At 40.3% G+C, this 25,848-nt stretch overlaps 1 protein-coding gene across 4 annotated transcripts in view; it reads left to right on the top strand.

The window, feature by feature from the left end:
* The window catches only part of UQCC1 (ubiquinol-cytochrome c reductase complex assembly factor 1), a 111,166-nt gene that overhangs the window by 78,678 nt on the left and 6,640 nt on the right, over positions 1-25,848 (top strand). For 3 of the 4 annotated variants that reach the window (XM_081097031.1, XM_081097034.1, XM_081097033.1), the window contains exon 8: positions 21,671-21,748. The exons of the other annotated variant lie outside the window; for it this stretch is intronic. In XM_081097031.1, coding sequence (XP_080953157.1) covers positions 21,671-21,748 — 78 coding nt within the window. The remainder of the gene's footprint in view (positions 1-21,670; positions 21,749-25,848) is intronic. 4 annotated transcript variants of the gene reach the window in all.

The raw sequence follows: 25,848 nt of genomic DNA, 5'->3' as shown, positions 1-25,848 counted from the left end.
GGTTTTATTCTCTCCTCTGTTCCATTGCTTCATGTCAATCCTCTTAACTAGTTCTTGGACTTTCCTGACTTAATTGAACCCTCCCACCATATAATTGCCACTGGTTTCCTTTCTAAATCCCACATCTGAGTATGTCCCTCTTCTGTCTAGAAATCTCTGCGGGCTCTCACCACATACAGGATAAAATTCAAACTCCTTAGCAGTGGCATACAGAAGAACCCTTCATAGATATGTAGGAGAATGTGCTTGTTCTTAGAAGATACATGCTGAAGTATTTATGGGTGAAATGTTTTGTTTGAAAGTATCTTCAAATTATTTAGTAAAAGAAAAAAGTGTGTTTGTGTGTATATATAAAGTTGACCCTTGAACAGTGCACAGGTTAGGAGCACTGACCGCTCCCCCCCAAATATGCAATCAGAAATCCACATATAATTTTTGACTTCCCCAAAATTTAACTACTGCTGACTGGAAGACTTACTGATAACATAAACAGTTGATTAGCACATATTTTATATGCTATATTATTCTTATAATAAAGTAAGCTAGAGAAAAAATGTTATTAAGAAAATCATAAGAAAGGGAAAATACAGTTACAGTATTTATTGAAAAATATGTGTGAGTGGACCCCCGAAGTTCAAATCCATATTGTTTAAGGGTCAGCTGTAGATAGATATAAAGCAAATGTCACAAAATATTAATTGTGAATCTAAAATTATACAAGTTCTTGTTATATTACTCTTACATCTTTGTTTTTTTCAATAAGTTTGAAATTCTTGAAAGTGAAATTTAGGGGTTGGGAGTGGAATCTTCACATTTTGGCCCCAGCCTGCCTTTCTATTCTAATTTCCAACAAACTCTACCCACACACAAATTTTCATGTGCGAGTACCTGCACACATACACTCAAATATATGTTCCACTCATGCCAGATTTTTACTGGTGTCACAGTATGCCATGCTCTTTTATGATTCTGGGCTTTGTTTATGCTGTTCTCTCTGTCTAAAGTTGACTTAACCCCTATCTCCTCTGCTCATGACACTGTAAGACACAGCTTCATAGTACCTACTCCAAGAAACTTTCCCCAACACTCTCAATAATGTTAGCACAGTATATTTGGCCTCTCCCTTCTCTGTATTTTTGCAGTATTTTGCACAGACTTTGAAATAAGACATACTCTAATTATGGGTTTGTGTAGGTCATGACCATTATATGGGATAAGGATCTTAGGATCCCTGGTGTCTTAAACAGAGTGCCTAACGTAGCCACCCACCTGTTGGTTGGGGTGAACATAGGTACTTGTTTCTGTTCTTAGCGTGTGGCCAGTCCTGGCTCCCAAGTACTGACTTAATGAATGATCTTCTTATGTCAAGATTCAATTTCACTGACACCCCTCTACCACCAATCCCAACCCCTGCTAAAAAAAAAAAAAAAGGTTCCTTTTTCTCCCTGTCTTGCCTCATGGGTTCCCTGGCTCTCTGGTCGTTTGTACTTTTAATCTACTTTATAGAATAGATGAACCTCAAAATGTTAGACTGGGAGTCTCAGGGATGCTTTCATTAAATGGTTCTCAATCTGAAGGAGCTCAGTTGTATGCCTATTCCCGGTCCAGGGTCCACTTTGCTATACCATGATAACTTTCCCTAGTCAACCTCATGGCAGCTTCCTTCTCCTCTGTGGTATTACCAAGGACTTCCAAAGACCAAGAGGACAGTTTTTCTTTTCTTTTCTTTTTAAAGCAAGCTGCTATTTTGCTAAATTTTTCCCCGCAGAGTTTAACGAGCTCTCTCTCTCTCTCTCTCTCTCTCTCTCTCTCTCTTTCTCTCTTTCTCTCTTTCTCTCTTCGGAGAGGAAGAGAGAGATAGAAACATCAATGATAAGAGAGAGTCATTGATCAGCTGTCTCCTGCATGCCCCCTACTAGGGATCGAGCCTGCAACCCGGGCATGTGCCCTTGACTGGAATCGAACCCGGGACCCTTCCGTCCACAGGCCAACGCTCTATCCACTGAGCCAAGCCGGCTAGGGCGGACAGCTTTTCTTGCATCTAGAAGCATTCCATTTCTTCAATGCAATCCCAAACCTGAGGCCCCTTTTATTCAGAATTTCTAATCCAATACGGCAGAGGTTTCCTACTCAACAGAACTAATGGAGATTAAAGGGGGTGAAAGACAGATGAGAATGCTAACAATGTTCTGAATTTGTTTCTTTTTCCAACATTTAGAGTCTGAATGTCTCCACATCCTCTGAATTTGCCTTAGTTGATTTTACAATTATTTTTCAGAGACTCCTTGCTTATGTTTTTTTAAGAGTAGAGGAACACCGAGACTGAACACCGTGCTTGGAGAGGCTGGGCTGGGAGACTAACAAAGGCGGTATTATGCTGTGCACGGCAAAGCCAATAAATGAATTCAGGAGACACCTAGATGTGTTTCTAGAGGAGGGCATGCGGGGGAAGGGGTCTGGTGAAAAGGCAGAAAGGTGGGATTAAGATAAATTAAAATGAGTCCAGCATGTTGGATGAGGGGACAGCCTCTTCCTATTACCACCATTGCTTAAGATTTTTTCATTCTGCTTAGTTCAAAAGTCAAAACTAGTCTTTACTATGTACCTCCTAGTCATGCTCCCATCCTCCACTCTCTACCTAGGAAAATAACTTAGTTTTAAGACTATTTCAACCTGATACAGCAGTGTTTATTATTTGACTGCTACATCTATTAGATGTACCTAAGGGTCTTAGACTATTAAAACTGGAAAGGAACCTTAAAGTAACCTAGTCTAGAGATTCTGAAAAGTGTGGTTGCAGATCAGCAGCTCTAGCATCACTTAGGAACTTGTTAAAAATGCAAGTTTAGAGTCCCACCTTGGATCTGCTCATCAGAAACTCTGGAAGTGTGACCCAACAATCTGTTTTAACAAATCCTTCAATTTGAGAGCCACTGCTCTTGTTTGCATTTCATTAAAATATATATATACATATATATATATATATATATATATATATATATATATATATATAATATGTTTTACTGATTTCAGAGAGGGAGAGAGAAACATCAGTGATGAGAGAGAATCATTAATTGGCTGACTCCTGCATGCCCCACACTGGAGATTGAGCCTGCAACCCGGGCATGTGCCCCAACTAGGAATCGAACTGTAATCTCTGGTTCACAGGTCGATGCTTTACCACTGAGCCATGTCTGCCAGGCCTGAGCTTCATTTTTAACTGATGTGAGAAACTGGCTCTGGGAGAGCTAAGTGCACTTTACCAGAACCATTTGAATTTTACATTTTACCACAATCTTACCTGTGAGATAGATAGTATTTCCACCTTCATTTTACAGATGAAGAAAGTAAGTCTCTGAGAAATTGGTATATTAATATTCTGTAGCTGCTGTAACAACTTACTAGAAACTCGTTGGCTTAAGACAACAGAAATGTATTCTCTCAGAGTTTTGGAGGCTAAAAATCAGTTTCACTGAACTGAAATCAAGGAGTTAGCAGGGTTGTGCTCCTTCTGGAGGTTCTAGGGGAGAATCTGTTCCTTGCCCCTTCCAGTTTCTGGTGACTGCTGGCATTCCTTGGCTTGTGGCCACATCACTCTAACCTCTACCTCTGTGGGTCATGTTACCTTCTCCTTTTCTGTCTGGGTCTAAGTGCCCTCTGCTTCCCTTTTATAAGAATACACACATGTGATTACATTTAGGACCACCTGGATAATCCAGGACACTCCCCATCTGAAGATCCTTAACCTAATTACAGCTTCGAAATCCTTTTCTGCCATGTAAAGTAATATTCACAGATTCCAGGAATTAGGATGTAGATATCTTTTGGGAGACAACTATTTAGCCTACCAGTCAAGTAACTTAATCAGACTTATACAGTACATATGGCATCCTGGATTGGAGCCCAAACCTGCCAGACTCTAGAGCAGTGGTTCTTAACCTTGGCTGCACATTAGAATCACGGGGGAATCTTTTTAAAATCCTGATTTCTGGGCCTCATCCTCCAGAAATTCTATTTCTTTGTTACTAATGTTGTGGCCCCACCCCATAACAAAGAAACAGAATTTCCGGGGGATGAGGCCCAGAAATCAGGATTTTAAAAAGATTCCCAGGTGATTCTAATGTGCAGCCAAGGCTGAGAACCACTGCTCTAGAGCCTATGCTCCTAATCACTGCTTTGTGTTGCCTGAAGATATCATCACTGACCGCTATGGCTCTGGCATTAGCACTAAGATTTTTAACTATAGTTTCTTTCTTCTGCTGACTTGTATAACATTACTTGTCACATAACACTGAACCAATGACTTCTTTCGTATCTCTGTATTTTGGTCCTGACTCAGTTAAATTGTTAGCTCCTAGAAGGCAGAGATTGTATCTTTTTTCTTTTCCATTTAAAAAAATGGAGGTATAATTCATAAACCATAAAATTCACTATTTTAAATGTGCTTTTTTGTGAATTTGCAATGTTATGCAACCATCGCCACTATCTAATTCCAAAACATTTTCATCACCTCAAAAAGCAACTTTGTGCCCATTAGCAGTCACTCCCCATCCTCCCTCCCTCCCCCAACCCCATCCCTGGCAACCACTACTCTTTCTATCTCTATGGATATACCTATTCTAGGCATTTCATATAAATGGAATCATATAATATGTGGCCTTTAATGTCTGTTTCCTGTCACTTAACATAATGTTTTCAAGGTTTACCCATATTGTATGTTTCGGTACTTCATTACTTTTTATGGATAGTCTCGTATGGATTATACCACATTTTACGACCCGTTCATCAATTGATATACATTTGGGTTCTTTTCATTTTTGGGCTTTTATGAATAATGCTGCTATGAACATTCACATACAAGTTTTTATCTGAACATATGCTTCCATTTTGGGGGGTATATACCTAGGAGTGGAATTGCTGGATCATACAGTGATTCTATGTTTAGCTTTTTGAGCAGCTCAGATATTGTATCTTATATCAAGTTATTTGAATTCCTAGTGTGATATCCATTGTTTATTTGTTTATAAGGAAATAACATTCTCAAAATATGTAGTCTTAATACATTTCTCATCTTTTTACCAAATAAATATTTACACCTAAAATTTTCAACAGTAAGAGAAGGGCTGGTATGGTATAATGGAAGGAGTTCTGGCCAAGCCAGCTGCTCTCTGGGTGAGCTTGAGTAAGTCAAATCACCTCACCTCTCTGGGGAGGAGAGCTAGATGATTTCTAAATTCTCTTCCAGACTTAACATTCTGCAACTCTGTGAAAGTTTGAAAAGCTAGCCTTGTGTTAAATCCCAGAGCTTGTGTTCTGTTTATTTAGCAGTTCATCATTCTCTGTCTTATTTCTGTTCCCAGACACAAACAAGGTTTTACCCATCTATCCATCCATTTTATTGTGGCCTGCTAGCTTCCAGCTACTACTCTCTGCCTAGCCTCTAGGCACTAGAAATACAAAGATGATGACGATACTGTCCCTGACTTCCAAATCTAGTAGGAGAAGACACATATAAACTGGTGACTACAATATTTACAGATTATGATATTTAAAGATTGCTGAGAAGGACCAGAGGAGAAAAGCTTGGGGTAGATGACATTTGGTTTGTATCTTTCAGATAAGTATTTGCTAGACAAGAAGAGCATCCCTGGCAGAGAAACAGTGTGGGTAAAGGCAGAGTGGTGTGAGAGGACAAAGCATATTTGTCCTCATTTGGTGACTTTCCCCCTTCTATTCTGCAGTGATGAAAGCAGACTCTATCTTTATCCTACTAGCGCCATTTGAGATTCTGCTGTTTGTCCAGTATTTACAGTCATTGACTTAAAGGTCTACAAGTGAGGGCTCCTATGTTCTGTCCATATTTTCTTTAAGTCCTGTCCACCTGTAGATCTTCTCTGTTTCTTAAGGGGACGTCAGACTAAATTTCTGAGTAAGGAGGTTCACTGAATAATTAAAGAGCCCTGGTCAAGATTTGGGTTTTCTCCCTAACATTGGCTTAGTTTGGGCTCTCACAAATGCCCTGTCGTCCCCCTAAGCATTTTAGTTACATAAAAATATTAGGAACATAAAACTTTACAATATGATCAGCATAGCACAAACTAAAGTTCTAACCTTTGACTAGAAACATATATGGAAGGCTTTGTGTTTGAAACTGCCCCCTTCCCAGCCTCCTACCCTTCATGAGAGGTCATTGTACAGCTCTTTCCATGGTCACTGTTCTCTTCCCTTTTACTGGAGGGCAAAACTAGGGCAGAGAAATAATTTTTATTCACTTCTGAAAGGTTACAGTAATAAAGAGACTCTTGTTAACATCAGAGAACGTTGCAGCCAAGAGTTTTCACAGTCTGGCATTGTTTATTTTACATGTAATTTGGAACCTTCTGCACTCTTAAAATATTGGCACAAAAATGTTTTAACTGTTGAAGTACTTCATTGCACAGAAGTAGTGTGGTGTTGTCAGAGGGGCAGCAGGGCTCTGGAGAGCCGTTTCCCCTGTTCCTGTTGGAGAGAAATGGTAGAAGCCTGTGTGCGTGTGTGTGCACATTCACATTCACTCAGGAATATATGAGTCTCTCTCTGCATTTAGAATTAAGAACTTTCTCTGTCCTGATGAACTGATATGCTTCCCTTTTTTTAACAGTGAGATGGTGTAACAAATCCTGCTTCCCTGCTGCCAGAAAGTACAGCACTTCTTTTATTTAGATCTTTTGATATAGTTACTCATTGTCCTCTCTCTCACACACACTTTCTTACTTAACTCTTTTCTATTACTTTTGTTTTGGTTGAGATAAATACTCTGGGCCAAACTCTGTGCCAGGCACCTCTTAGGCACCATTTCATTGAATCCTTACAAATTGTCCTATTATAGAGGTGAGAGTGTCCCCATTTTGCAGCTGAGGAGAACTGAGGGGTAGAAAAGTTAAAGGACTTGGCTGTGAGCAGCATAGTAAGTCATAAGTCCAGATCTGACTGATTTAAAACATTTTGCTGTTTTGGCCTTACCACATGTCTTTTATTGTAAGCCAACTTGAGCCACTTTTTGGAAGGAGGTAGAATATAAATAATGAATGAGTGAACGAACTACTGACTAACCCGTCCATTGATAGGAGCAAAGTCGCCTGTGTTAGTGAGATAGTAACACACAGAAGTGTGGGACAGGAAGTGCTCAGACCTTTCAGCCCTTCTTTGCCCAGAGAGAGCTTTGTTCCCTTTGGAAGACACTTACCTTTGGCTTTTTAACCCACAAGAACAGTCAGTCCCTATGATGGAGAATCCAAATTTGCTCATATATCCATATACAGTGGGGCCTTGACTTATTGAGTGTCCCGACTAACAAGTTTTTTGAGATGCCGATTTTTTGCATTGAGTTGTTAGAGTAATTTGAGTTAATGAGCTCCTTAACGAGCTCGGTCTCGGAACGAATTAAACTCGTAAGTCAAGGCCCCACTGTATATGCAATTTTGGGCCAGGAAACAGAGCATTCCCCCCAAATTTAGTGAGGGCTCCTCTATGTTCTGTCCACAGGAGGTGGATACTTCATACTAAAATGTCCAAAGGCTAGCACTTGGTTTCCCAAGCAGTTATTTCCTATCACATGGGCTTTGGAGCCAGATAGATCTGGGTTCTAATCCCTGCTCTGTCATAGTTGGCCGTGAGATCCTGGGCAAGTCGCTTCACCTCTCATTGTCGCCATTCCTTCCTTTTAAGATAGGCCACACATAGTGTGTGATTTAATGTGATGCTAGTAAAGCCTTAGCACATTGCTTGGCACATTTTTGGGCATTTGATAACATGGGCACTGTATTTGGACCTTTTCTATGGCACTTGACATAGGCTGCCTTATTTCAAGACGATTCATGTATACATCTGTCAGGCCCTACTGGATTCTTTCTGACTTTCTGGGACAGAAATGATACCTTTCAGCTTTGTACCTCCTGTTCTGCCCGTCATGGGTCATACGCATAGCAGGCACTCAGTCGATGTTGGCCAAATCTGTTAGGATGACTTGGACAAAGCAGAGCAGGCATGAATGTTTTAGTTTCTCCATCTGAACCTGGGGAAATAGTAACCCCCTTATTTTGGAGCCTTTGAGGACAATTTAAAACGATATGTGTGAAGTGTTTGGAGCCCTTTGAAAGGAGGGTACTGGGGAAATTAATGGTGTTTTTGCTGTTCTTGGGAAAGCCCTTTGTGGTTCCCAGCGAATAAATTACTTGGAGTGAGTTTTCTAACACCTCCTACTCTGCTCTGTTCACTGAGACTATTTTTTTTTTAATAACTGCTTTAATGCTTCTTTGCTCTGACTTATAAAGATATATATTTTTTGTTTTGGACTTTTGACCTCTTTCTGCTCCCAGGAGAGAAATTTCTATCAGAATAATAAAAGGTGTAAACTGTGTGTGTTGCCCCTTTTCTGGGCCTTGAGTAGTTCAGCTGCTGGGGTTAAGAATCAGCAAGCTTGTGGTTTGTGCCTGGTTATGGGGGAAGTAGGAGACGATTCCCATTAAGTGCTCAGTGAGTGGCCTTCCAAGTGTCTCCCACGCTGCTACTTTTCATCCATGTCCTATGCCCTGTTGCTAAGATTATCAGATATCAAGTGAACTCTATTGTATTTGGTATTTTGGGTATATGTATGCATTTATGGCCATACCGCTTCTCTTTCAAAGACAGAAAATGTTTACTGTCTGTTGTGCTTTAGGTCCTGGGCCGTGTCACCTGCCAAAGGAAGAGCCTCCATCTAGAGGAGAAGGAGGGAACGGGAGAGTTGCAAAACCACTTGCTAGTCTTGGAACCAGAGGAGTAGAGACTCTCCTGGTGACTTGGTTCCACTGTTCATCAGCAGACTCAGGTGAAGAGCTAGACCACATTATTTCTAAGGGACCTTCCAGCTTGGAAAAAAACCCATAAGATAAGAATTTTCCAACCTATGGTAGAATTTACAAGAGTAAATAGCAATTTTTCAGACTTCCTACTTGTTCTCAAAGCCTCTCTTGCCCTGGAATAACTAACCGCATCCCTAATATCCTCAGCTCAAAGGCCTAGGAGAGACTAGAATGGTTTGGGGTCAAATGTGAGGTTCAGAACATGTTAGAGTTGTCTGGTGAGAAGCAGTGGGTGGATATGGATGTCAGAATCCCATTGGTGATGACCCATGGGACTGTGTAATGGAAGTCCAGGCAGCTCTGGCTGATGGCAGGCAGGCCCAGTCATGGCTGCAGACCTAGCTGATCAGAATTGCAAAGCAGTCTGAGTTTACATTTTGTGCCACTTCTGTGGCCTGCAATCTCCTAGAACAGGGGTGGGCAACCGTTTTGTGAGTGTGTGCCCAAACCAGCAAAATCTCTGACTCAAAATTCTTCTGCGTGCCAACCCTATTTTTTTGAGAACATGTTACACCTACTTGATATCTCTTAAGGTGTACGTATGTGAAGAACCTTGAAGAAATAATAAAATTCATTCGAGCGACAAAAACACAGTATATGATGATGAAAAATACATTTATTTTTTAATGTATACATGTACACTGATAGTCCAACAGAAAACTTTATGACTCCGTTTGATATTATCAGTGGGACTTTTGCTGCTGCATCACTGATGACAGAGATTTTATATCAGGTTTATATTTCGTGACCTTCAGCGATATGCTTGGGCTACTACTTTCATTCGTCAGGCTACTCCTATTACGAGACTTAACAAAATTCATCACTGAGAACAAAGATTCACAAGTGTATGTGGATGAAACCAAAACACTGGTCGGAAATTAATAGAGTTTGGCTCTATTTTCGTTCATCAGTTTATGTTGTTCATTATATTCCACAAATGAGTGAGACAGAATTGTGGAGGTTAAATATTAGGTGATATTTATCTTTCTCTGACTGGCTTATTTTACTGCTATTAATTTTATCATTATTTTTGAGCATTTTTATCTCTCATGATACTGTAAAAAGAAAAAGGAAAGGTAATTTTGCAGTTTTCATGGAAAAGCTGAGACTCAGAGATTTGCCTTTTCAGAGTCACAAGGTAGGAGGGAAATGGAGTTTTTGGGTCCAGAATTTACTTAGATTTCAGAGCATTTCTTAGGTCCAAGTAGAAATTGAGTACAGATCGCTAGAGAGAGCATCTATTTAACAGATACACCATTCAAATCGAGGTTTTCTTTTTGGATAAAATGCTTACCATTAACATTTTACTGAAAAAAAAAAAAAAGGACAAAAAGAATTATTCTAATGAGATGGGGCCACTCTCAGAGCTCATAAAGTCAAGTGTCCAATTCACTTTCAAGTAGTGTCTGAAGGTTACTCCTTGCCTTGCTCGTGGCCTTCTCATTACTCAGAAGGAGTGCCCATATTGCTCCTATCCAGAATCCAGGCTCAGCCATTCTCAGGATACTTCTGCAGGATTCTGTAAGCTATCAGCTGCATGGCAATTCTGTTTGAGCCTTAAAATAAAGGTATGTTGGACTAGGAATCAGAAGACCTTGTTTCTGTGAAAATCTCAACCATCTATGAGCTGAGTGATATTTGGGAGAGTCCCTTGACCTTTCTGAGCCTTTGTTTCTTCATCTCTACAGTAGAAAACAGACTCAGATTACCATCGGGTCAATATTTTGGAAATTGTACAGTTCTGAACAATAGGAAGTAAGGAAACTACAATGAAAGACAAGCATTCTACAACACATGGAGAACAATGGGAATGTCCACTTTATTGTTTGGGGCTTAAACTTCAGTCTGACTTCCTCTGCCCAGCTGAAGTCATCAGTTAACGTGTGATTCAGTTTGTTAGGTTGGCCCGTCTCTTTTGTTCCCCATTATTGCAGAGAGAGAGAGAAGGCAGGGCTATTTGATGAAAGGGGTAGGAATCTCAAGATTAGGAATGGGCTAGGTTTTGGATCCTCTGAAAAAATTTTGCTATCCAGGCAACATGATATGTATCTTAGAATTGCTGAGGGGAAAGCATTGTGGCTGGGGGTCATTGAGCTCGGTGTTGCCTCTAGGTGGTTTAGATCCACAACACCCAGGACAGGTGATAGTGCCCAAGCTTCATTAGAAAAGAACTCAATAACTTGTTAATTGTCTGTTTCCAGCTGTTTGGCTTGTATATCTGTGCATTTGAGATGGCTGGTATTGATGGGGAACACACATCCCGTAATTTTCCACTGTCCCCAGTCTGCCTAAATTTAATAGGAAAATCATTTAAAAAGCAAGTTGTGCCTGCAGCTTTTCTGTACTCATAAATGTAGTCATGAGATCCAGAGTGCAGTTGGGAGCCTGCAATTGTCTCTGGAAAGCTAAGGTGTGTCAGTGTCCTCTTGCTGACAGTAGTCAGATCTCATGCCTCCAGGTAAATGCAGAGGAGAAAGTGGCTCAGACTCCTGGTGCACTATACTCAAGCTCCATTGGAGACGCCTACTGGGCTCAATCTAAATATACATCTTGTTCATATTACATCTTATCCAAGTAAGATTTTCCATTACCACAACATAGGAGACAGTGAGGGCACAGTGATTGCTAAAACAGTATATACTAATCGAACATGTACAAGGCAATGTCTAGCAAGAAACAAAAATTACTTCATGATACTACTGCTCAGATGGGATAAGTATCATAAGAGAGGCTTCAATATATATACCAGGTTCATGATTAAGTCACAGATTGAAATATTTGTGGAAGAAGAACCATTTGTGATTAGAATTTTCTTTTATTGTGGTAAAATATATGTAACATTTATTTTAATCATTTATATGTGTACAGTTTTGCTGGTATTAAATACAGTCACAATGTTATATAACCATCACCACTGTCTATCCCCAAAACTTTTTATCATTCCTAACAAAAACTTTGTACCCATTAAATAACTCCCCCATTTCACTCTCTCTAGCCCCAATAGCCTCTCCTCCACTTGTTCTCTATGAATTTGCCTATTCTAGGTACCACATATAATTGGAATCACAATATTTGTCCTTCTCTGTCTGACATTTCTCTAAGCATAATGTTTTCAAGGTCCATCTATGTAGCATACATCAAAAATTCATTTATTTTTATGGTTGGATAATGTTCTGTGTATGTGTTTACCACGTTTTGTTTATCCATGAACACTTAAATTGTTTCTACCTTTTGGCTATTGTAAATGATTCTGTTATGAACATTGGTGTACAAATATCTGTTTCAGTCTCAGCTTTCAATTCTTTTGGATATATAGTTAGGAGTGGAATTTCTGGAACAGTCAGAGGGTAGTTCTATGTTTAACCTTTTGAGAAATCACCAAACTATTTTCCACAGCAGCTATACCATTTTACATTTTCTTCAGCCAATGCATGAGGGTTCCATTTTTTTCTACATCCTCACCAATACTTATTTTCCTTTTTCTTTAAAAAAAAAATTATAGCCTTTCTAGTAGGTGTGAATGGCATTATCCTTTGCTTATACTTAATTGTCTTACTAATTGGTTCTACCTTGATTATTGGCCATTGGTGACCACTAATAAACTGTTTTCACTTTCCAAATCTTGTATTTAAGAACAGAAAACCAAAGCCTGACCAAAACTTTTGTGCACTGGCACTTGTTAGCAGGGCATAGCCCTTTCTTAAACTTAGAAATATGAGCCGAAAGGCACTTCTTAGAAAATTTCCTAATTATTCTTCCATAGCATTTGTGATAGAGCAGGCAAGGATCAAAAGTCTGTTAATGTTTAACCTATTCACTTCAAAGAGTTAGTTGTCTATTATCTTGTTAGAGAGACCAGTGACCAAGAAAAACTCACTTGTCCATTTTGTGTTTTCCTACCATTGCAATCTCAAAGTTCTTTCTCTGTTCAATCAGAAGTGCTCCTTTTTACTTCATACTGCTGTATAAGTCTTTTGACTCCAAATCTATATTGGATGGTAGTACTAGAACTAAATGTGGCCTTGAAACTTATTCCATGGAAGAGATTGATTTGAAATGGGTATGGGGTTTCAGAGGCCATGTGAGGACAGACTACAAGGACAGGAGTTGGGCCTCCTCAGGCTACAGTTTTGTTTGAAACCATAAAGACAGCAGCAGCATATACACAAACTTGTTCAACCCCTTCGCAAATCCTTGTACTCAGGGAGCTTTCTTGAAATTTGTAAAAGTGCATGGCATCAGTATTACAAGAGATAATTATGGCAGGAAATAATATATTGATTCATTCTATGACATGTGCCGAGCAGTGTGCCATCTTTGCCCTCAAGGAGCTCATAGTCTAATGCAGTGGGGAAGTGAAGGTGCAGATTATAAACAGTTTATCAAAATAACTACAGTTAGTCTTCCTGGTGGAAATATTAAAAACCATGTGAAGGCAAAAGCAGCAAACTTTAAAGTACTTGAAAGGCTTCACAGAAAATAAGGTGATGCTTCTTCTATAAAGGAGGGTAACAACACCCCCTTTTTAGGATTATTGTGAATATTAAAGAGATAGCACATATAAAGCTTTTAATAATACAATTGCTGGCACATGGTAGGCATTCAACAAATGTTAGCTTGTGTCATTATGTTATTACAGAGAGGTTTTATTGAATTGAAGAATAACAGTATATCCACTGATTGTAAGCAACAGAGATTGACTTCTGCTAAAGTAAGTGAACAAGTGAATGTACTGGCAGGTAACAAGGCTCATGGAATAGGAAGGAGAGTTTAATAACAGGCCTCAGATAGGAAAGATACAAGAAAGCTTAGGGATCCTAGTATTAGTAACAGAACTTAGTATAGTCTCTTTGGGATAATCCAACTTTAGATGCCTTTTACCTTTGGATGTCTCTACTCATAAGTTAGGTCTGATTAGATTAGTTTGGGCTCTGTGAAGAGAGAACAGGATTCCAGGATCAGCAGCCTGCCAACTCATATGGAGTTGGGGAGTAGGTTCCAGCCCTAAGGAAGGAATGCAGAGAGAGAGTGATGTTCACTTCAGACAGTATCAGAGTACCTTTAAGATCTACTGATCCATGGAAGCTGATGATGGATACAACCAGAACAACCCATGGAACAGCCGTAGAACCTTGAATGCCATGGTTGTAATCAGTGCCAACCCAATGTGACCATACCTATCTGACATCTTTCATTGAAATTTCTCTGGTTTCTCCATGTTTATTCTTAAGTGTGGTAGCTAAAATAGACTCTTGACTATTACAATAATAGAGGATAGACAATTTTTTTTATCTTTGTTTATGACATTTCTTTTAATATGTTTAATTATGATTATCATTTCACATTTCTCACTTATCTGCTCATGATCAGGGATTTGCTCTGAGACTTTATGATGTCTAGCTAATCAAACCCTTTTACATCCTGTTATTTATTTAGTTTGGTATGCTTCTGTGCACTTACCTTATTGAATCTCATCTTGTTTCTAGGATAATTTTTCAAGAATTCAGCTTTTTACTCTTGTTTTCTTGAATAAGCAATTTTAGCCTTTTGCTTGTATGACTCTCCATTTCTGATATGACTCATCAGAAGCAGAAAGGTATGACGGTATAGAAAAGACACTAGACTTAGGGACTGGCCGTCTGAGATAAAAGTCCCAGCACTGTCACAAGCATGGTGTGACTTTGGGTTAAGTCTCTTAACATCTTGCCTCTGTTCCCTTGTTTATAGAATCAACACAAAAGTAGCAGTTAGTGTGTAAGCTCCTGGAGTGCCAGGTATGATCATGAGGCACAAGATCATATAAGTGAAAACTATCAAGTCAAATGTGATATATTCTCATTGTTACTACCACCATCATAATTGTTATCAGTATGGATTTCAATGGAGGCCCCCAGAATTGTTTCCTTTAGGACTGCCCATCAGTGCTATTTTTAAAACAGGGACTCTTTCAAGCCATATTGACCCCATCTGACTAGAGTATTCATGAGACTTGTCATGTGGGATACAATGAAAAACATCAGAAATCAGATATATATTAGCTATCTTCCTCTTATCTGTATGTCCTGACATAGAAGAAAATTTAATTGGTGTAATAGTTTGATCTTCCCAGGACCTTAATATACCTCATCAGCTTCTTTTCAAGGTGATTGTGGAGGACTTATGGGTGTGTTTGACTGCCTTGTCAAGTCGGTAAATGACTGTAATTTTCAAGGACAGCCATCTCTTGATTGGCTTTTTCCCAAGTCCAAGGAAAGGACTCCTGTACTTTGTGACCATTCAGAAATTAAGACTACTGCTTCTGCATTTCTGCCTGCTGACCATGTTCCATTTCAGTATACACACATTTACAGATTCACACGAGCACACACATACAGTTAGAGCTAATTTTATTTGTTGTATTTTTTATCATTGCTAAAAGACCCTCGGTCATAAAGCAAGTGAATGAGTTATTATGCACACATGTGTATTTGGTCTGTCCATGTCCCTTCTTTCTTTCTGTTCTCACCTGTTCCTATGTTCCTCCCATAAGAATGCACACTGAGCTAATTTCTAACATTACATTTAAATAGACTGGCTGATGTTAGTGAATGCACATAGCCTATTGCCATGCAATGACTGTGGCCCATGGTGTTGATACTATACAGCTTTGCTGATGGCATTCCTGGCTACTAGAAAGACTACTAAAACCTGACCTGCAACATTTGCACTGCATTTTAGCCTTATGATAAATTTGATACATTCCTTATGCTTAAGTCAGCAATCCTAGCCACCCTTTATCATTCATTCATCCCAACAAAGTCTTATCAGCTTGCTGTTAGCAACTTTGCCTAAGCTAGTAGCCTTAAAGCTTATTCTCACCTTCATGTTCATCATTTCTTTTTATTTTTTAAATATGTTTTTATTGATTTCTGGGAGAGGGAGAGAGAGAAAAATCTATGAGAGAAAAACATCAATCAACTGCCTCCTGCATGCCCCTACTGGGATTGAGCCCACAACCCGGGCATGTGCCCTGACCAGGAATCAAACAAGTGACCTCCTGGTTCATGGGTTGACACTCAACCACTGAACCACACCAGCTGGTCCATCAGTTCTTGTGTTATTCATACCAACCTTTTTCATTTTCCCCTCCCATACTATAGTTACACTATCCCCCCCCCCCCCAGTTTTTCCAGGAGGAGACTTAGCTATACTAGAGATGTCTCATGTATTAATAACTGGTCACTGATGACCCATCTTCTGGCCCATCTCTAGCTACCATTGGAATTTGGATTCTCTGAGTTGTGTTTACCCAAGACCATCTTAGCCCTGCCTCTACAGATAGCCTGAAATGTAGAACACATGAAGGAGCAGCCACATTATTTATGGTGTGTCAGACTGCTGTGTATTTTAATCTTGAGCCACTATTTCCTTGCTATATAACCTTACCCTTTCCCAGACCTGTTTCCTTTTCTCTAAAATGGAGATAGTAACAGTATCCATCTCATAGAGTTGTTGGGAAGGATTAAGTGAGCTCATATATACATATAAAGCCCTTAGTGTAGTTCTTGACACATGCTAAATAATGAATTATGGGACCTGTTTCTGGACTCAAATCACTTTTGTGGCACCTCAGATTGGGGAGAAAGGTGGCTTTGGAGAACATATAATTTGTAAGCTGAGTCTTAAAGGACAAGGAGTTAGCATCCCAGTGATTTAAAAAAGGAGGATTCCCAGCAGCAGTATGCTTAAGAGCTGTAAGAACACCTGACATGTTTGGGAAAGTGCTTATAGTTTACTCTGACTGAAGAATGAGCTAAAGTGGGAATGCGGGAGGAGGTGAGGCAGGAAAGACGACCAAGAACAGATCACAAAGAACCTCGTAGAGCTCTTGGAAGAGTTTAAACTTAATCTTCCATCAGTCCCCCATCCACATAATCTGTTAGCAGTCAAATAAATGTATTTAAGAGCAGCAACAGCAAAAACGGGAAAGAGGGCAGAAAATTGGCCTCAAATGAACTGGCATCTCTTTACAGCTAATATTCCTCCTTGAGAATACTACGTTAATTAAACATGTGCCTTGAAAGATTCATTATTGCTTTAATTTTGCTCCCTGTTGGTTGTCTCATTCATTAATCTGCTGATTAGTAACCCTGAACTCTTGCATCCCCCTCCCTTTTTTGCATTCCCTTTTTAATATACTATGCTATTCCCCCAGGATGTAAACTCCAGGACCCGTCTCTGGCCTGCTCATGTTTGTTTTCTTTGCCCCTTGTGCCTGCCTCTGCTATAACATTTGTAGTATGTGTTAAGTAATCCTTAAGGTAACATTTTTATTATGTCATAAAAAGTGCATGGCAAATATATTATAACTCATGGACTTTGTTTAAAAATGAACGGATAATTTATTGAGTGTGTTACATGAGCCTTGCTCCCCTCCCCATTTCAGCTGAGACTTGCTGCTCATTTAGCATAGCCTCCTATTGAGTGCTCCCACCCTGTGACATGCTGGGAAAGCACACCCATGGTTGGCTAGAAATGACATCATAGTTTATGTACTCAATAAAAATTTAATTAAGTCATTACAGGAATTGCAGTCATCATTTAACCCTCTGATTTCTTCTGTTTAGTTTATTATTAAACATTCAGTAATACCAGTCACCAAATCCTGATGGCTTATAAAATATCTGCATGAATTTTAATAGCTTAAATAAATGGGAAAATATGAGTAAACTGATATAAAAGGAACCTTTTCCTTGTGGTGGTGCTATATATATGGCTTTTTATAAAAAGTAAAGCATTATGAAAAGGATAAGAGTTTAATAAGAAAACGTCCCAATGCTATCTGGGAGGAGTTTCTCCGTCTGTGTATTCATGGACAGGGTGCTCCATATAGGATGATCTGGCAATGGGGACACAGAACCTGCACACCAGCAAACAAGCTTAAATGAGATAATAAAATCCCAACAGAGGTTCACCAGAGGGAATATCCAGCTCCCCTTGGCTGCTGGGCCGGCTAGAAGGGCCCAGTGGGGTGAGTCCAGTAGTTCAGGAAGCTGTTCTCACTTATGCTCACCTGTTGCCTGCATATCATGTGTCTGCACTGATTGAGCTTCCACCCTCTTCCAGGAAGGGCCCTTTTCATGATCTAATCCAGCCTGGGTGATGATATCTGAAAACCATTTCTAGCTGTGGCTGCTTGCCATTTCTCAGTTAGAGGTGAGGGGGAGAGGCAGATTACAGGACACTGGTGTTAGAATATAGGACAAGGAGGTAGAAGAGCCTTGCCAATAAGGAATTCCACTCCTGCTGTCCACTCTTGCTGGGCAGTAGCCAGCCAGAATGCAGGTGCATCCCAAGAGAAGAAAGTGTGTTCATATGTAAATAGACCTTGCTGAAAAGCAGAACTGAGGTTTGCAGAATAATGTGTTGGTGATCTCTGGAAAAGCCCTGCAGACGGTGAAATAGGAAAAGCACTCCAGAAATCAGGTTCCAATTCTGACCCGAACACTAACCTGATGTGTGACCTTGGACAGTTGTCTTCTTTTTGGGTTTCAGTTTACCATTTTTTCAAAGGGATTGAGCTAGGTGGTTTCTGAGGGCCCTTCCAGCTCAAAGCCTACTGGTTTGATGCCACATATAAACCAGCTCTGTGAGCGTGTTCAGTGAATGTTTACCTCTAGAGATGCTCCTGCCTTCGTGTTTGACAACTCCAGCATTTGTTTATGGATCCGGTCCTTCTTGCACTATTAGGAGAACAGCTAGTATGGGAGTAGGGAGAGCCCCACAATAGGTATCAATGGGTCTGGGTTTGTAGTCCCATCCTCACATTAACTCTAGCTCTGGCCTATTTATTGACTCCTTTCACCTCAGCCCATTCTAGAAGATGGTGCAGTAGAAGTTCGGCAGTAAATGTGTATGAAATTTCAGAAACAAATAAATGGGTATCATTGGATAGAACGTGTTATGCGAGGCACTCAGGCCCTTGTAAGGATTCAGTCATCAGCATGCCAGTCTTAAATCCTGCTCTGGGCCAGGCTCTGGACTGGGTGATAGGGTTGCTGAGATTAATCAGAGTTCCTTATGACCTCTGAATAGCTCACAGACTAGTGGGAGAGACAGGTACTTAAGCAATTCTAAACCATGTTATGTACCCAGAGGGAGAAGTGTGAACAGAGAGCTCTGGGAACACAAAGATGGATGTTTTATTTGGCCTGGGTTGAAGGTGGGGTGGGAAAGGTCATGGATTGTACTATCTGCTTGCATCCAATTTCACATTTTCCAGTCTTGAGCTTCACAGTTCTCTCTTCCTTTTTGAACATTATTCATAACTATAAAGTATTGGAACTGATTTTAGTTTTATACAAACAAACCAAAGGGATTACTCATAATTCCTTGAAGTTGCAGAGCACTTCACAACTTACTAAGGCTTTCAGCGTCTGTTGTTGCATTAGTGAATGAATACATGCTAATTCATTTGCTCTTCACACCAGCATTTGCATGTAGGACATTTAGAAGACAAGGAAATACTCAGAGGTTACTTGACTTACGCAAGATCACATCCTATGTAACATAGCAGAATTAAGACTTGAACTCAGGTTTTATGACTAAATCCTTCACTACTCTTCTGCCCTCTTCAGAGACCAGTTATAAACCACAGGATTAAATCACTCAGTCTTGAATTTATGATCCAAAGTAAAATTATCCTCCTGAAGGCAGTAACCTGATGGAATGTAAGGCACATAGATTTTGGAATCAGATTGACCTGGATGCTAATCTCAGCTTTGTCACTAATTTGCTGTGGGACCTAGGGCAAGTCACTTCACCTGTCTGCGTCTCAGTTTTCTGTGTCTATACAAACATGACTGTAGCACATCTACCTCTCTGAGTTCCCATGACGATTAGAGGGGATGATGTCCATAAAGCACCTGGTCCTTAACCAGTATTCAGTAAATGGAAAAGAGGATAGTGAGCATGGTCATTGTCAGGGTTGTTAAGGACAAATCTTACTCTCCATATAAAGCTCCAAATAACCTGTCGGCTTAAATAATTAACAAGTCCTTACTACATATTGCACATTACACTCGACTTCCTGCTAGGAAAGTCGAGCATATTTCTGGAGGTTTGGAGGTCAAAGTTTTGCCCTATTGAAGATATTCAGTGAACTGCGCTCTAGGCTCTGAAGGCCCTCCTGGCCATTCTCTGAAAGGAATCCTACCAGGGTCTCAGTGGTCTCACTGGAATTGCATTTCTAGAATATTCTCTTAACATTAACAATCTTACTACTTCAGCCCATCTTATTTTCTTCTCCTGTCCATAGCCTCAGAGTCCCTACTTTCTCCTCAGCATCTCATAGTCCTGCCTCTCCTTCCTGTTCCCACATCTGTCACTTCCTTCTTTTGTCCTTTTACCACAACAGGCTCTTTCGAGTGGTCCTTAAGACATTTCCTAATCTAGACCCATCAGATCTTACCAGTGTTCCTGCTCGTTTACCCGTCTTGGGACTCCCTAAATTTTTTACATGCCTTTCCACCTTTGCACACCTTATTCCCTCTATCCAGAATGTCATCTCTTCTCCCCCTTACTCTCTTCTGTCACATTCCTCCTCTGAGGTCCACTGGAGTATGGAGAGAACTCTTTCCCAGTCCCCCAAGCAGAGATCATTTGTACCAAAATTCATTTATGGCCCTAACCGGTTTGGCTCAGTGGATAGAGCGTCGGCCTGCGGACTCAGGGGTCCCAGGTTCGAGTCTGGTCAAGGGCATGTACCCTGGTTGCGGGCACATCCCCAGTAGGGAGTGTGCAGGAGGCAGCTGATCGATGTTTCTCTCTCATCGATGTTTCTAGCTCTCCTTCTCCCTTTCTCTCTGTAAAAAAAAAAAAAAAAAAAAATTCATTTATGGCTCACCACGTTTGGAATAGAATTTGAGACAACACGTTGCAAGTAATTATAGTTGATCATTGAACAACCTGATAGTGAACCCCTGCACAGTTGAAAATCCATGTATAACTTTTGACTCCCCCAAAACTACCCTCAGTATCCATGGGGGATTGGTTCCAGTACCCTCTGTGGATACCAAAATCCGTGGTCCTCTATGTAAAGTGGTATAGATCTCCCGACCATGGTGGCTCAGTGGTTGAGCATCTGCCTATGAACCAGGAGGTCACAATTTGATTCCTGGTCAGGGCACATGCCCAGGTTACGGGCTCAGTCTCCACTGTGGGGCTTGCAGGAGGTAGCCAATCAGTGATTCTCTCTCATCATTGATATTTCTATCTCTCACCCTCTCCCTTCCTCTCCAAAATCAATTAAAAATATATTTTAAAAATAGATAGATAAATAGATAAAGTAGCATAGATCAATATATACAGTTGGCCCTCCTAATCCATGGACTCCCAACTGTGGATGGAAAACAGTACAGGCACTTATTGGGGAAAAAATCCATGTATAAGTGGACCCACACAGTTCATACCCATGTTGTTCAAGGGTCAACTGTAGTTTTTACATGTCTGTTTTCTAATACTAGACTATGCTCCTCCAGTGAGGAAACTGTTTCTTCTACTTCGTGTTCAGTTGGGGCTCAGTTCATTAAACCAAGTTACTGCTTTGTGTAATTTGACATTGAAACCTTAAAGCTGTCAAGCTGGGGAGAATCCTTGACAGATCAGGGAAATGGGGTGAACTGGCATTTTGGCCAGTTAGGGGCTCTCTCTTTGTCTTAGGAGTGTGTGACAGCTAAAAGCCAAAGATCCTACTTTTTAGTTTGTTCCTTTCTTTCATACTTTTGTTCTTGCAATTTTGTTTCTTGTAGGTTAATCCCTATATCCTGAAGAAGAACATGATGGTTATGACAAATAATTTCTATGCAGCAATCTTGGGATATGATGAGGTAAGATCATTGCAAAGCCTTAGGCAGAACAGTGGCCTTCCCCAACAAAGGCCTGTGATGAGAGCCTCCGAGCAAAGCTTCAGGGGTTGTCACTGCCTGCCATCATGGCTTAGTATTTATTTGCTCATCTTCACTGGCAACTATATGCCCTAGTTTGCCTGTGCTTGGGGAAGAGAATACCATATAATATGGACAGATCATTCAACTAGTCAGCATTTATTGAGTCCCTGTAGGGAACTGGATGGAGGGACAAAGGCAAATCAGTCACTTTCTCAGCCCCAGGTGCCTCCAGAGAGAGGAAGACATACACATATAAACAATACCATCTGCCAGACAAATAGCACACTTTTTTGTCTTTAATTATAAAAGCAATACATACTCATTTTAAAAATTAATGAAACTGTACATAAGTGTTTGAAGTAGAAAATAAAAGGCCCCTGTCCTGTCCTGCCCACTTCCGTGCCCCAGAGGAAACTTTGTTAATAGTCTGTTGGGTGTTCTTCCAGACCTTATCTGGGCACACACAGCACCATATATTTATTTTTTTTATGGAAGTGCATGCTATACACATGCTTTGCAACTTGCTTTTCTCATTGAACACTGTATCTTGGGGATTCTTCCACATCAGAACATCTAGATGTAGCTCTTTTGTTTGTTTGTTTTAATCTTCACCCGAGGATATCTCATTTCTTATTATAAAATGTACATAGCATAAAAATTTAACCATTTTTAAAATGTACATTTTAGTCATGTAAGTACATTTACATTTTTTAGTAACAATCACCACCATCCAGCTCCAGACCTTTTTCCATCTACCCAAACTGAAACTCTGTGCTCATGAAACACTGTTCTCCCATTCTCCCCTCCCCCAGTCCCTGGTAACCACTATTCTGCTTTCTGTCTCTATAATGCTGACTATTCTAAATGCCTTATATAAGTGGAATCATACAGTTTTTGTCCTTGGTGTCTGGCTTATTTCACTTAGCATAATGTCTTCAAGGTTCATCCATGTTGTAGCATCTGTCTCATCTTTTCCCCCCTGTTATTATGGAAATTTCAAACATAAGAAAGTTAAAAGAATGGTGTAATGAATACCTGTGTGCACATCACCAGGATTCATCATATCTCATCTATTTTAATAAATCATGTGCTTTTATTATTTTATGCTCATTTTGTGGTTACCTCCAGATTTAGTGTAAGCATCACCCCTCCTGGGAAATGGTCCCAGCACTTCCCCAGGCTCAGCCATTCTGCCCTCCCTGGACTCCACAGCCCGTACTGCAGTAATATTAACTGTCATCCTGGATGGGGGTTTCTTCTGGGTAGTGGCAGTATCTGCCGTGTCTGTGTTCCTATTGGCTAGCATGGTGCTTGGCACAGGGTGGGTGAGGAGTAAGGAAGGGAGGAAATACATAAAAGGATGAAAGTAAGAAACTAGAGTTCAGGGTGGAGGACATGTTATCAGCCTAAAGATAATAATTAAAGCCAGGAGAGAAGCTTACAAAAAATTAAGTAAATGACTTGTATAAGGTCATAGGACTAGTTAAGATGGAGGTTTTCTGATTCTCAGTCCACCAGATAGCCAATTATAAGAGCAATTTAGGTTGCATACCCCACACACCATTAATTTAACATGAACTTTCTGGGAATGAGATGGGAGTTGAGAAACATTCTTGAATCTACACATTAGTTGTTAAATCAGATACATTCTGATTTCAGAGATCTTACAGTGTATAAAAAAATGAAGCTTAGAATTGCAAAAATATAGCCCTAGCCAGTTTGATGTAGGGGATAGAGACTGTAGGGTCACAGGTTCAATTCCAGTCAAGGGCATGTACCTCGGTTGCAGGCTCAATTCCTGGCCCCGGTCAGGGCGCTTATGGGAGGCAGTCAATCAATGTGTCTCTACATCGATCTTGTTCTCTTTCTGTCTCTCCCCCTCCTTTCCACTCTCTCTAAAAATCAATGGGAAAATGTCCTTGGGTGAGGAGGATTAACCAAAAAAGAATTGAAGAAATGGAATTCTTTCTATTGGCGTTTGTTTGAAGTCTTTATAGCAGTTGGCTCCGTTGATTTCTTTCACCAATATTAACAAATATATTCTGAATTGCATCTCTTCTCTGTCCCCTATCCTAGGCCATCCTAGAAGAGTCATCTTACAAACATGCCTGGTCACAAGAGTTACCTGGGGTGCTTTTTGAATTTGATTCTTGAGCACCTCTTTGAAGATTCCAGTTCAATTGAAGTGGGGCCTGGTATTTCAACAAGTACCCCAGGTGACTTTTAAAAGTGGGAACGTTTGGGAAATATACTAATTACCTGGGACACTTTTTAGAAATACCAATATTTAGGCCCTATCCCCCTTAAGTTCTGATTTAACTGATGTTTCCCTAGACCAGCACCTTTCCCTAGACCAGCGGTTCTCAACCTGTGGGTTGCGACCCCTTTGGGGGTCAAACAACCCTTTCACAAGGGTCGCCTAAATACATCCTGCATATCAGATATTTACATTACGATTCATAACAGTAGCAAAATTGCAGTTATGAAGTAGCAACGAAAATTTTATGGTTGGATCACAACATGAGGAACTGTATTTAAAGGGCCAGAAGGTTGAGAACCACTGCCCTAGACTCTTGCTGGGATTGTGCCCCACCCTGGATACTTTCAGAACCTTCTTGTTTGCTACTACGTTAGGTTCAAGGAACTTCAGGCCTTTTGTAAACCATCCTCATTATGACATATCCTATCTACATTTATCTCTCATTTCCTGCTGATGTGTAGCCTTCCCAAGTGAGGCCATTTGCCTCGCTGCCCCACAGACATGCTGTGCCTGATTGAGGCTTTTCTGGACAACCAGGTTTAGAGGGTAGTAGCTCAGTCTGTCAGCTTTGCCCCTATGCGCCTGGTTTAAGGCCTGGCACCTTGTAGGCAACTCCCTCCATAAATGTTTAGTAAACTAAAATTATCCTCTCTTGCTTAGAATGTCCTGTAGTTCTCCAAATATTCTCCATTCCTAAAGGCCCCTTTCTCTACAGCTTTCCCTGAATCCTCTAGATCTCTGTCTCTTACTCTGAACTTCACTATCCATCCATCAATTTAACAGGTATTTATTTATGCCTACCATGTGTTCCACTGGGAATATATTGGTGAATAAAACAAACATAGTCTGGTTCTTTCCCACTTAGTTTACTGCCTATCTCCCCCTTACCAAAGAGGAGATAGGCAGTAAAATAGAGTGCAGTGATAGAGAATAACAGGGGGAATGTACTTGGTGTGGGGAGGTCTCTGAAGAGTTGTCATAGAAGCTAAGACTCAAGAATGGGAGCCAGCCATGAACAGAGTATACCTCAGGGTCTCCCTGTACAGATGAGCATTTGCTTATTCTCCAGGATTTAAGCCTATTTTGATGTGCACTAGCTTTGTTCCTTCAACTAGATTGCAAGCTGCCTGTGAGCAAGACCATATTGCTGTGATTCTGTTCCTACCATCAAGCTAAGCACATCATGGTGTCAAATCAGTCTTCATTGAGTGAGACTCTGCTACTCTAAACCCTTAATTATCACCAGAGCCCTCTAGAGCAGTGGTTCTCAACCTTCCTAATGCTGCGACCCTTTAATACAGTTCCTCATGTTGTGGTGACCCCCAACCATAAAATTACTTTCGTTGCTACTTCATAACTGTAATTTTGCTACTGTTATGAATCCTAATGTAAATATCTGATATGCAGGATATATTTTCATTGTTACAAATTGAACATAATTAAAGCATAGTGATTAATCACAAAAACAATATGTAATTATATATGTGTTTTCCGATGGTCTTAGGCGACCCCTGTGAAAGGGTCGTTCGACCCCCAAAGGGGTCGCGCCCCACAGGTTGAGAACCGCTGCTCTAGAGCCAGAGAGTCCCTTTTGGCTTCCTCTCAGTTACTCTCTAGACCTAGGTATCTTTATTTCCTGAAGGATGCTTTTTTTTTTTTTTTTTTTTTTTGGCATCGTAGGGAAAACAGGTAGGTGCCCTAGTAGATTGTAAGAGAATTGCTATGCAACCTAATATTTGGTTCCAAGGCACCCTTTTTTCCTGCTTCCTTGGTTTGAAAT

The sequence above is a fragment of the Myotis nattereri genome (assembly GCF_964212035.1).
Source record: "Myotis nattereri genome assembly, chromosome: 8".
NCBI classification, from domain to species: Eukaryota; Metazoa; Chordata; class Mammalia; order Chiroptera; family Vespertilionidae; genus Myotis; species Myotis nattereri.
The sequence above is the reverse complement of the archived record's forward strand: the minus strand, read 5'-3'. Positions and strand labels throughout refer to the sequence as shown.